The sequence below is a fragment of the Amphiura filiformis genome, chromosome 11, assembly GCF_039555335.1.
Source record: "Amphiura filiformis chromosome 11, Afil_fr2py, whole genome shotgun sequence".
Lineage (NCBI taxonomy): Eukaryota > Metazoa > Echinodermata > Ophiuroidea > Amphilepidida > Amphiuridae > Amphiura > Amphiura filiformis.
The window spans coordinates 37,516,315-37,529,535 of record NC_092638.1 but is presented as its reverse complement, the minus strand read 5'-3'; the positions used below and the strand labels follow the sequence as shown (position 1 = coordinate 37,529,535).

Here is a 13,221-nt window from a genome sequence, read left to right as displayed (position 1 = left end):
ATATAAGGCCAAAAAAAAATAATGGTTTGTCTCAAAGCTCACGAGTGGTTTGAAAACAAATGCAAAATGTGATTTAAAAATGTGATTTTTTTTTTTTTTTTTATTCCCGACTTTTTTCATGGTATTTGGAGAAAAAAAATCTGATTTTCGCCGAATTTTTCTGGAAAAACTAAAAAAAAAAAATTTTTGAAATAAAAAAAATTCTGCATTTCTTTTTTTCCAAATCTCACAAATTTACAAATGATGCTATGAAGCTTTGAGAAAAAACCTTTTTTTTTTTTTACCTAATTACATCTTGCATGCTTTTGGGTTTCGATAATGAAAATGAGGAAAGGATTCTCATACAACATCTGGTTTGAATACATACACAAGAATCCCAATCATACTCATCTATTAGAACAAAGTTCTGTAAGCCCAATTTGCTTGTATACTATACAGTGATATAGTATAAATATGTTGCCGATAACAACCTCATACCCAACAACTTAAGGTCAACTTTTGAGGTTTTGATGCGCAGTTGAGCTTATTGAACTTAGCCTTTGGTATTGAGAAGGTCATGGAGCTCAGCATAGTAGCATCATACATTATCATCATCTCCCAAAGCACAAGTTCTTCCTTTCAAATATATTTGCATATCTCCTGAAGATGACATTGTATCCAAACTCATACCCTGCATCATGAGGTCAAATACACAATCAAAAAATCTCACAGCATAGTAAATGTTATCAAACTATGCCAAAAAGATGAGGCTGCCTTGCACTCTGTTGTGATACAATATGTTTACTATCATCCATCACTATGCCATATAGATTTGTAGAAAATACTGCAAAGATGACTTTCCCATGTGGTGTGCCATAAGTACCACTGATGTATTATTAGCAGTCAAACTAGCACTGATATTTACGCTTGATGGATATCATGTTTGTAATTATGCTTAGAAAATTGTTTTTGACTTGATTAGTTTTTATTATAATATTGAAGGTAGTATTGGTGATTCTGCAATTGTGCAGAATGTGTAAAATATCTAATAGCTAAGAGTGAAGGATATCAAAGTCTATACAATTCACATTAGGTTTTTTGTCATGTGAAAAAGGAAAAATCAGCAGTGCTGTAAAAAGTTGAGGGCCCTATTCAGTTTTGTATTGCTGTGTTTGTGCCAACTACAGACATTGACTAACCCTAACCCAACCAAAAGCCATGAAAGGGTACAGCACCAAGCATGGTGTGCTATCGCACCTGAGGGGTCGCAGGTTCAAAACCACACCCAAAAAAAAAAATTCTCTTCATCTTCTTTTGTCCATCCTTCCTTCTTTCCTTCACCTCCGACAGCAAGCCTCCTGTAAGTTTGGGCTAATATCGACTTCTCAGTGCCAGAAGTGGGTAAGTGCAATAGCTGCCATGTGTAGATGAGTACAATATACTGTGTGTTCATATGGCAGCTATTGCACTTACCCAGTTCTGGCACTGAGCAGTCGATATTAGCCCTAACTTAATATTATCCTTATTGGAGTCACTTTCAGCCTCATCCTACACAGATTTCGAGTGATTTGTAAGATTCTCAGATTTAACAAATAACTGACAGTGCATTTAAATGCTGTAAATACTTGTTGTGGCATTCTTGTAACAGTAGACAAGGATGAAACTCTCAGTCAGAGTATCAGGTCAAGACTGACATTAATTCCCATACGTACGTCCATTTGTAAGATGATTTATATTGCTGGGAGGGGAAATGTTTGGAGATAATTGTGCAATGAAAGGAATCTGTAATCACCCGCATTGGCACTGCAGTTGTCGTTATAGTAAATACTTTGATACATTTTTTCCGACTTAAATTGCTAATGGCAGTCAGTGAAAGGCTAGTTCATATGTATGGTCTCATGGCCAGCTATTACCAGTGTTCGAAATATGCCTCAAAAAGGTACAGGCCAGCCGGGCTTGACCTTAAAAAGTTACCGGCCAGCCGGTCCGGCAACTAGATGCCAGTCAGAAAAGTTACCGGCCAGGCCAAAAAGTTACAGGCCAATGACCGGCTGACCGGCCCTATTTCGAACGCTGGCTATTACTGGAGCTGTGCATCTATTCTCCCTCCATCTCCCTCGCCTTTTCATCTCCTTCCTCTTTCTCTCCCTCTCCTACAATCACTAAATCTGGTTCTTCTCCCTCCTCAATCTTTACTCCCTCGCCAATCTTTACTCCCTCTCCTTCTCTTTCCCGCCCTCTTTATCTCTCCCTCTCCTCCCTCATCTCACTTTCCCTTCTCAATCTCGACTCATTTGCCTTGTTTCTCTTTCTCTCTCTCTTCTCGCCCTCCCTATTTCTCTCTCCCCTCTTTTCCTCTCCCTCTCCTCCCCCATTCCACTCTCCCTTCCTCAATCTTTATTCCCTTGCCTTATTTCTCTTTCTCTTTCCCTCTCCCTCTCTCTGCCTCTCATTCTCTCTCTCTCTTCTCCCTTATGTCACTCTCTTCTCCCAAGGTCCTCAATCTCTACTTCCTTCATGTGTTAGCCTCCACTCAATCTCTCCCTTGCCCTCAATGTGTACTCCCTTGGCCTGAATCATTTGCTTGCTCAGCTCTTTTTATCTCTTATTTTCTCTTCATTTACAACATCGTGTCAACCCTTGTTTCTTCACTAGATTTTGTTCTCTTTAACGCTAGTAATATGCCCTCCTTTTCTTTTGTAATCACTCTCATAGTCCTCCCTCCTTTCCATTATTTTCCTTAAGATTTCAGATGCTTACTAACTGTCTGAGTAAAAGGGAATGGAATAATATTTATCACCCAGACATGGTTAATAGTAATTGGTTTTGACGAGCTAGACAAAATTGATTTCAAATGCTTTGAGGTTATAGTACATCAGGTTCACCCATTGGTGTCAAAGTTAAGTTAGCAGAAGAATTTTAACTGGGACTAATGTGCTTGTGTTTATTGTAATTTACAGGTTAACATTAACTAACCGATTGAAATTGTTTAAAGGTTAACTTCCATACGTTGGGATGTGATCCTAAACACTTCAAACTTGTTAAACCCGTTCCACCATGTTGTTTATAGTGACCCATTTTAAATTTGCTATCTTCAGTAGATGGTTAATGTTCTGCATGCTTAGCCATAGGCTTCAACATAAAAAGTACAAGTTTTGAGATATTTTCTCAAAATATCAAGAGCTATCTTAAGAATCACTGAACCAATACTAGGCTTGTTTGTACTCAAATGGGTTTTTTTTTCATGCTGATTCCATATATGATCATGAAAATTTACAATTTTGAAATTTTTGAATTAAAAAACAAAATTGAAACTGTCATCTGCAGTCGACACCCGCATGGAGGGAGTTAATACTAGTGTATGTAATGTCATTACATTAACCCTTCATGGATGTGGTTTGTAGTTAACTTGATACATTCAATATTTTTTATAGATTTGTCAAATTTTCATTGAAAAAATATTGAATGTGAGAAAACCATCATCGTATTTGAAATTTACATGGAAAGTGTATTCAAATGAGTGCAGACATGCCTAGTATTGGGACAGTGGTTCTTGAGATTCATAGAGAGTTTGTGCAAACCAAGTGACTCTAATGTGATTATGTATGCTATGTTTCTATGCTATGCTTGTGTGCTGTCTTCAGGAGATAGGTTGGCAACATTATGTCAGTCAATGGAGGAGTCATTTATAGGACACATTTGATCTAGATCAGTTTGGATTGTCTGAATCTAGATCAATGTTAGGTTAGTTAGGCAGATTGTTTTGAGAACTACCTGCCGATTGGCCAAAAAGAAGTTTTCATTATCAATTGGACCAATTAGCAACATTGTTAGAATAATTTCACCACGCAAAAAAAAATGGGGTGAATTATTTGCAAAGCTCCATTCTGATTAGTGATTAAAGTAAAGATATCATGTAATTGACCAATCAGAGACAATGTTAGATTGGCAGGTAGTGCGAGGGGGTTAAATGCAGGATTTTGGGCCTGTTTCATAAAGAGTAAGGATCATTCGTTTGGTTTAATAGTGGTTAACACATGTTAAATCAAACTTGATGTAGTCGTGAAACTCAAGGTGCATACTGGTGCAAATCCTGGCTGTGATGATTATTTCTTGATGCATGTTGATTGGGTACTGAACCTGTACAGATCCCTGAATGATGCTAAATATTTGTGAGGTGTCTTGGGCCATGTATTGAACCTATGTGCTAGACCTGTGACTTTCTTTTTATACTATGATCAGCTCGTAATCATGGGTTGATAAGAAGTTTTTATTACATCGGGAAAAAATGATGAGAATGATTTGAATCTATAAGCATCATGTGAATGCTAGCTACAGTGTCTGTCATTATTATGTTCCATTTCTTGGTCATGATCTCAACATAATTGCTATCAGTGGCTGTCATGGTCTATTTGTTAGCAGACTCGCCCGTCAGTCGTATGTTTACTCGGCTACCAATATATCGTTGTGACATTTTGTTGGGAGCTGGTTAGTGAATGTATTAAGGAAGGCAATACGTCAGTGTAGCAATTTGTCAAGGAAATTTTATTTTAAAAATAATTGTAACTCTTAAAAATAAAAAATAATTGGGCATAACTGGATGTGTTACAATCGTTAATTATTGTATCAAAATTCTGTCCAAGTTGTAAAGAGAATGTTACAAAATGGTGTTGGTGTTAACTTATTTATTTAATGTGTAATGAACAGATGAAAAAATGTCACTGGGAAATATGTGATTATGTTTGTAAAAAGAAAAGTAAAATGTTGATGCACAAAATGATGAATGTCTGCATTTTATCATTACTACTAGCAGATCACCCGTCTTTCATGGTTCATAAATGCATAGAGTTTGGACTTCTCAGTGGCGTAGCTAGGGGTTATGGCGCACAGGGTTAATGATACATATTGGCGCCCCACCCCGATACTGGCACCCCTCCAAATTCTCTAATCAATTGCACGCAAAAAACAATTGCACAAGTACGGCCTACCACTAATTTATTTTGATATAATGAAGTTGAATTTCGGTCTTAAATTGATCTTTCAAATGATTTTGTTCTGAAATGCGCACAAAACGCATGAAAATTTTGACTTTCGTGACTCACAGGAGGCGCAGAATCGATACTGAATTGGTGCCCCCCCTAAGGTGGCGCCCAGGGTATGTTTTCAATAGCCTATAGAAGGTAGATACTAGACCATGTACAATATCCTGTTGATGGTCAGATGGCATTTGAGACAAACTGTCTAAACTTTTCTGTCCTGCAGCGGATTAACCTCGAAGTTTAATATGTCTTCATTTATGATGAGAGGCCGCTACCTATCCCAGATTCCCGTGAGTGAAGACACACTGGATTAAACAGTCTGACCGATGATAACTTGTTATGAGGTAAACACTGGGGCTTACTCGTCAAATTGAATTTATGTCCAGATTATGAAATTTGTTGCTGATTGTGGATCATTACTGTCTTATGTAAAAGAAGAAAATTCAATTTGAAGGAGATGAAATAGATAATTTGTTTAACTGCCTATCAGTATTACTTTGTCTGTATGAATAGTATGTTCAAATCTGTACATGCATTTCTAGACATACATTTGATTGTGATGTACTACTCATCTGTAGTCTATTTCATGGCCCCTTTTTTAAATTTATTAGTATTTCTACTTTAACTCATCTCGCAATGATTACAACAAGTTCAGGACAAGAACTGGTCTAATCAGAAAAATGTGATGACTCAATAAAAAATTGTTTATGAAAGGTCATAGCTGGGGTTAATTGTTTATCAAAAAGGGACTACAAAGCAGTCTAACTCATTTTCGGCTGTAACCCTAAATAGCCATTTTGCTAACATAATTTTATGTTGATATTCTAAAATAAATGATGTATATACCCCTTAAAACTAAAAATGACAAATTACCAAAGTAGCTTGATGCTGCCAGCGTGTGTTACATTTTAAAAGTCGTTTCTTGTCATTATATCCACAAATTTTGTGAATAATTGATAACTAATTTCCGGTATCCATTGAATTTCTCTCTCAAACTGTGCTCTAAGAATTGATTACTCGCGGTAGACAGGTTTGAAGCACATGAAGCTGAGGTAAAAGATTTTATCAGAAATTTAGAAATCAAAGCAACTGTAACATGCTGAGGAAGACTCCCTCAGTGCTGTTTTTGTAACAAAATCTGACATTTGTAATAAAATCATGGGAACCAGAGATTTTAATTCATACATTTCAAATATTAGTTGAACTTGCATATGGGTGAAATGGTACCGTTAAAATTAGATAGTTAGCATATGTGCTTACTATCGAGTGCTTTTGAAATAATGAAATTGTACCAAAGGCGCTTTACCAACTGAGCTAATGGGGTTGAGACACAAATTTGCAGGTTTACTTGTTCTTATTTAACTATATGTATTGATGATTGGCTCAAAACCCTTTACACCTTTGTGGATGGGGCACTTCATGTTTGCATGTTTTAAAAGTGCTCGATAGTAAGCACATATGCTAACTATCAAGTTTTTACAGTATGGTAAGAACGAACCTATGGGATGTGTTCATAACACATTGAGCTGTTACCTCATTAATGATCGACTGACTGGTATTGACAACATAGGCCTATTACCTCATAAAGTACTGTAGTGATTTTCTTTTGTTTTACATAATTTGTTTGGCTCAAAATTAAAGTGGCACACATCTGATAGTGAAATTAACATTTTGTGGGGAAAAAAGTAAAATCTTATTTTTTTATAGAAATGTTACAATTTTGCATCTGAGCATTGAGTATTCAGGTAATTTCTTTCAAAAATACAAGATACTTTTGATATTGTTTTTGTTGTCAGACAAATAGTTTTCACAGTATAGCTTTTAATTTAAAAATTGGGTCTCTCATAAAATGTTTTAATATTGCCATATCAATCATAAGCCAAAGTGAAGAACATTGATAGCATTTATTTTTGTACTGATCAGTCAGGAGTCTACCCACTTGTCCTCATGATTGATTGCATGTCCAGCAAGTCAAAGAAACGGACCTCTCAAAAAATATGGACAGCTTGTCCAATAACATCACTAGGGAATTCCAAGGAGTGACCATTGGATTAGTAGCATGTTTCTCTGCACAGTTCAATACTCCAGTCAAATCACACATGAACTTTAACTTAGTATCAGCTACTGTGCTAATTTGTATTCAATTCATATACAGGGTGCGCTATAAGCATTGACCAGTTTTATGGACTTGGAATGCTGAGATGAGGTTAATAATTAAGGCATATAGATAAAAGATAATTGATGGTAGTTATGGTATGCAACGACACATATCTGATACAGCGAGCAATTCTTGACCGCGAGTAACCGATGAATTTGTCTTCGTGAAGTAGGTATCAGTGTGACCTAAAGGATGTATTGATTCATACAGATGTTACTGGGAGGAAAATGGAAGGAACAGCGTGATGAATATTTCATCATAATTATGGTGATTTATAGCAAAGATTTTTGAGCATGATTGAGCATACAAAATTGTCAGTTTTTCCATTGTTGATCGCACTGAAGTATCACTGTTTCAGTTTCCATGGTTTTTCTCTGGCATGGGAGTGGGATATTTCTGATTTCCAAGAAGGCATGTGAGCTATTCCAGTTCCAGGCTTAATTTAGTACAACTTGTATTTTGTTGGGATTGAAATATCCAAACAAAAGGCAATTGTTATACCGTTAATATGTTTTCTAAGGTTGTTTAATAGTTTAAACTAAAGCTTCTAATTAATCAGTTTTAAATGTCGTCATTGTCGTCACCATCTTGAAATTTCAGTAATTATAATGGTAAATAGGGGCCTACTTGTTTCTGAAATTTTGTTGATTTGATAATTTAATACTAGTAGCAAAGTAATGTATTAAATTAATGTGAAAAGGCCTGTCTTTAATATCATAGTTAAATCAATTTATCTGGATGTGTTTCCACCATGTCCTGCTATCTTTAGAAAACACACTCCAACACAAATCATAAACTCAAGGTCCAGTAACTTCCTGATTTACAATCTTTGATTAAAATTTGTTATTTATTTCTCCAGATATATATTAATGATCACCAATGCTTGTCATAATTTATAATATTGTCACATTTTCTTGACATCTATGACACATCTGAGTTTTTTCTAATTAAGATTGGTTCATTATCAGGAGATCCACCTGCTCATTGTTTTCTCATTAGGTCCGTATTTTAACCTGTGTTGCCAGTACTGTTGTGTTATCATCTAATTGGGCTACTTTTGACCATTTTTGCCCATAGAAACCAATGTTTAAAGTAAAGGTTAGGTGCTTGTTTTATCTATTTAACGACATCAGGTATTTCCACCAAGATCAATGGCGAATGTACAAAATTGGGCTGCTTTAGTTGTGATTGTGCAACTTCGTCAGGAATTTTTTTTGGCAACACTGACTTTAAGATACTAAAAGTAACACTCTCATTTCTTAGAATGTGCAGAGGGTGATTAGATCATCTCATTCTCAGAAAGAAATTTTAGGTCTCATAATCTAGTATAAAAAATAATGACTTTTGCATATTAAATATTTGACTATTTTCTTTTCAGGATCTGTAGATTCATCCAAAATGTTTTCACTATGTATAATTTATCATAACCCAATATTTTAATGTATATTCAGAATATCATCTAAATGTGTCTTTTCCTTTCTTTATTTTCTTCAGGTTCGTTGACCCATCCCAATGCTTATGGTCATGGACCCCCTACACCAACAGGTAAGTGTCTGCAACTATTTAGGGACCGGTCATTATTTAATTTTTGACCAAAATTTTATGCCCCCTTCGTCAGCTCAGTTCCAAATTCCATATCCCCTCTTAAATTTAATGGATTAAAAATTCCATGTTTTCCTGGCAAAAAATCAGATCCCGGCCCCCCCCCCCATTTTGCCCATAAAAAATTTGCATTCCCCATACATCCCCATCCCCCTCAACATAAATAATGATCGCTCCCTTAGTTTTGTAAAACATAGGTGCCAGAAAATGCACCTGTTTTGGTGCAACATACGCTCAAATTGGTAGAAAATTGAATTGTTTAGCCATCAAAATTACCCAAATATGCTTACAATGAACTACAATGGCAACCCTGAAGTAGGTCAAGTGCATTGATTCCTGGTAGTGGTATAGTAATAGGAAGAGCAAGAACAGCACAATAGATAACAACATCCTCGGTTTAAAAAGAAAATAATGTTGAAATTGGATAAGCTTGTGTCGTTCATATTAGAGCCTGCCTCGGGGGCGATGCACTCCACTCTTGTATTCAATTTATGCAGCGTGGTTGTACGGACACGGCCAGCGTACGTTTGGCGGCACTTTATCGGTTTTGTTATAACGTGATACCAAATAACGTTATTGGAAGAGCCATGTCGGCAGTGATACTGTAACCGGGGCGAAACAGATGCTTTTGTAAAATATATTCTTTGAGGCTATAAATTGTACACACGTTAAATTACAGTAGATAATTATTTTGTTAGCTTAGTCAAAATATTTGCGACAAAAAGGTAGGAGGGTTGTGTTCAAAAGGTAGGAGGCTTTGTTAATATTTTACATCATCCAAATTACCATAAATAAATAACCAATTAACAAATTCCTTTGGGGAAATGTATGAAATATGAAATAGCTTAAAAGCACCGTCACTCCGTCAGTAATCTCAATGAAAATGCAAGCTAAATACAAATTTGTAAGAAATGGCTCAAGATCGAAGGAATTAGTAAGTCGAACCATAATGCATATACCATAGACCCATCTTCAGTGAAGATAACAAGCAGATAGAGCACTTTTAACAAGCGTACAAGAAAAGCATTTCATTGGAATTGAAAGAATTGTATAAATCCCATCTTAGATGTACAAATACCATTAGTAAGCACCCATAGTATTAGAACAGTTAACTCCCCTCAGGATATGGTCCGTACGTCTTTGTAGATTCTTCGCTAAGACACAATAAGATGTTTAAAAGTCCACAGAATCTTAAGGCAGATGGTGTTTTGTTTCACTATGGTTAGTCTCTAAGGAGGATGAGGAGAAAGTGGGCCATTGATGAGTGGCACGGTCAAAATACCACTGATGGGTAAAAAAGTGCAATGTGTTTGTCAGTAAAGTGTGAACTACAAATGGCACTTTTTGGAAAAAATATATTATGAATATTTGCAAATGTTGAGGAGAGAAGGAATTTGTGATGTCATTATATTAATAAGAAAGAAAACTTGATGCTCCAAATAAGTGTAATAGTGATGTGTCGCCTAGAGATTGTATGGGTGCCCTTAAAGGGCAGGCCCCTGGAACCCATTTACATGTAGCTCATGCTTGATGCTCACAGAAAACTTTCATCAAAAGACTAAAATCGTATCATGCGCCAAGAAAGGAAATATCTTTGTTTTTATCTTTCTATAGCCTGATCATAAGTTGCATAGGCTTAGGAACCAGATGAAGTAAAAACAAATGCGACCAGACCAAAAAAGTTGATCTATTTTTCACAAAATTTCCTGACACCGAGGGGGCACCCCCCAGGATGGATCACCAAAATGTTTTGTTTGGTCAGCCCCCCCCCCATGTTGAAAATCTTATTAAGCCAGTGAGTTGGCCATTTTACAAGAAAGTAAAGTTGACATTGGCAGAGAAAAATACTGGGACTTCAGAACAATATACCCCCAAGAAGCACACTACCATATGTGTACAATTTGCTGAGAATTCAAAGTGCGTTTTGGGTGAGTGATTCCAAGGTGTCTTGAAGATTTGTCATCGGTTTGTATGTATGTATAAAAAATGAACAAAATAAAACTCAGAATTTGCTCTCTGAAGTTGTTGGACATGGGTGATGGAACAATTGGCCCTCATGAATATGCAAGAATTCATTCACATTGCATACAAAGCACATGGGACTTTCCCTCTTGGGTGCTATTTGTATGTGTTTAATCTATTGTTGGAAATCTGCTGCACCCCTTGAAATTTCATCAAAAGTATAAATTGTTTGCGAAGTAAAATGATTGCTTCTGAATCGGGGTGTGTAAAATCAGGGTTTGTCCCATATCCCTGGTAAAATCTAACAATTGTAGTCTTATAATTTTGAATTATAATATTGATTTGTATGATTTCGTATTGACATTTGTAGCATCGCCTTCGCGGGCATCGCCATTCCGACCGATTCGGCCTCCGATTCGGCCAATCCCAATCCGACTGTACCCATACCGACAAGGTACAACTTTTGAGAAAAACCATTTCACTGCTTCAAGGGAGCAAACCAAAAGATGAATGAAGTCCTCTGAAATGAATGAAATAAGTTTCATAAGAGATAGAAGGGACTAAAATGTTGATTAGGTTTCTTGTATACATCTTACAAACATCAACATTCCCGCCCCCCCCCTCCCGATTGCCAGTTTCATTACTGCCCGGGACTCCCGGCGGGAGGGGGTGAGCCTTTTAATTTATCTACCTAGTTATGCTTATAGGACTTTTTGGTTTGTCCCTAACATTATGAAGATATGAGACATTGAACAGTGAAATGGTTACATTTGGAAGTTAATGCATGGGTTTGGTGTGGCAGCCAATTTGATCTAACAATATTGCAAATAACATTTTTGCTAAAAACTGCAATTAAGAAGTTTGTGATTTTGAAGATTGTCAACTTTTTTTCTGCAACTCAGCACAGTTGAAGTTTAGAGATCGGATTATCTCAGGTTTAATCCTGGATAATCTTTTAATTGTTTCACTGCCGCTTTGTTATGTATTGATGTGTGGTATATACATTTTTTTCTTAACATTAACTCTCTCCATGCAGGTGTCGACAGCAGACTACAATTTTTTTTTTTCAAATTCAAAAATTTAAGAATTGTAAATCTTTATGACAATATTTGGAATCAGCATGAAAAATGCATTAAAATGAGTACAAACAATCATAGTATTGGTTCAGTGGTTCTTTAGATAGCTCTTGATATTTTGAGAAAATATCTCAAAAGTTTGATATTTTTATGATCTTGAAGCCTATGGCTAGCATGCAGAGCATTAAATCAACTGTTCTTATTGTTGGCATATTGCATTGGATCACTCACTCCATTCTTGAGACATTTCTGTAGATATTTACCCCCATGGACATGCCTTTCTTACAGTGCCCCTGATTGGTTAATTACATGATGTAATCATCTGAGTAACCAATCAAAATGGAGTTTTTAGCTCTCTTAGTAGTAGCAATTTTAAGTTTAATCCCCTTCATCAGTCATATTGACTATTCTTACCATGTCTCTTATTGGCTAAATACATGATAAAGCCCAAGTTGTAACCAATCAAAATGCTTCTTAATAGCCAAATTTAGTGCCATGGAATTAAAAAGATGATATGAATCTCTTCTGATTGAAAAAAAAATCAATTATTTACATCAAACCAAACTTGTAACTCATGTCATTGGCATTTATCATCTTACATTTTAGTGTCATTTTATGAAGCAACTGTATCCCTATAAAAATAAACGCTGCACAATTATTAACTTTCCAAAATTTATGAGGGGATTTACATTTTTAGCTCAATGTGCAGTCATTCATCATTTCTGCACTAAATCCATCGGCCCGTTTGCATATTCTTAAAGCCCTATCAATGTTGGGCTATTAATCATTGTCGCAGCGATTGTCCATATTATGATTGAGTACGTGGAGGTCTCCAGCGTGCCTGAAGCAACGATAACGGGAAATTGTCTTCGCGTGTTGTTTATTCAAATAGTTTGATGTTCTGATACTGTTTTTGAATGAGCTTTTGTTGGAATGAAATGACACGCATGGATATTTGTCTATGTCAAGTGTTTTATTAGACCAACCGCAGGGGTTTTGATCTATTGCATTGATTGTTTTTATTTTGCTGCACGTGGGAGTCAAATATATTGATATGAAATGTATGAAAAAAGTGTGAAAGTAACAAAAAATGATATGATTGTATTAACACTGATATATAGGTTAATATTGGTGTATACATAACTTATGACACACAAATGGGTGAAAGTAATCCATGTTTGCTTATGCCTGGGCTGATGTTGCTGATGATTTTTAAATTAAATTTGAAAATTGTTTTTATAAATACCAAAAAGTGATTTCAGATTTAGAATTGTTCTTTTTAAAATTTTTGTTTTGCATGTGTACACACACACCCTCTTGTATGGTGCTCCCCAGCCCCCAGTGTGGAGTTTGTGTGACTTGGAGTTTCACACACTATATTCTAACCGTGTAGTGAGTTTCACAT

At 35.9% G+C, this 13,221-nt stretch overlaps 1 protein-coding gene across 1 annotated transcript in view; it reads left to right on the top strand.

Annotated features, from left to right (window-relative positions):
• LOC140163662 (uncharacterized) overlaps positions 1-13,221 on the top strand; it is a 384,359-nt gene that overhangs the window by 312,263 nt on the left and 58,875 nt on the right. The window contains 2 exon segments of the mRNA XM_072186977.1: positions 8,671-8,721; positions 11,111-11,194. Of these exon segments, the coding sequence (XP_072043078.1) occupies positions 8,671-8,721; positions 11,111-11,194 (135 nt within the window).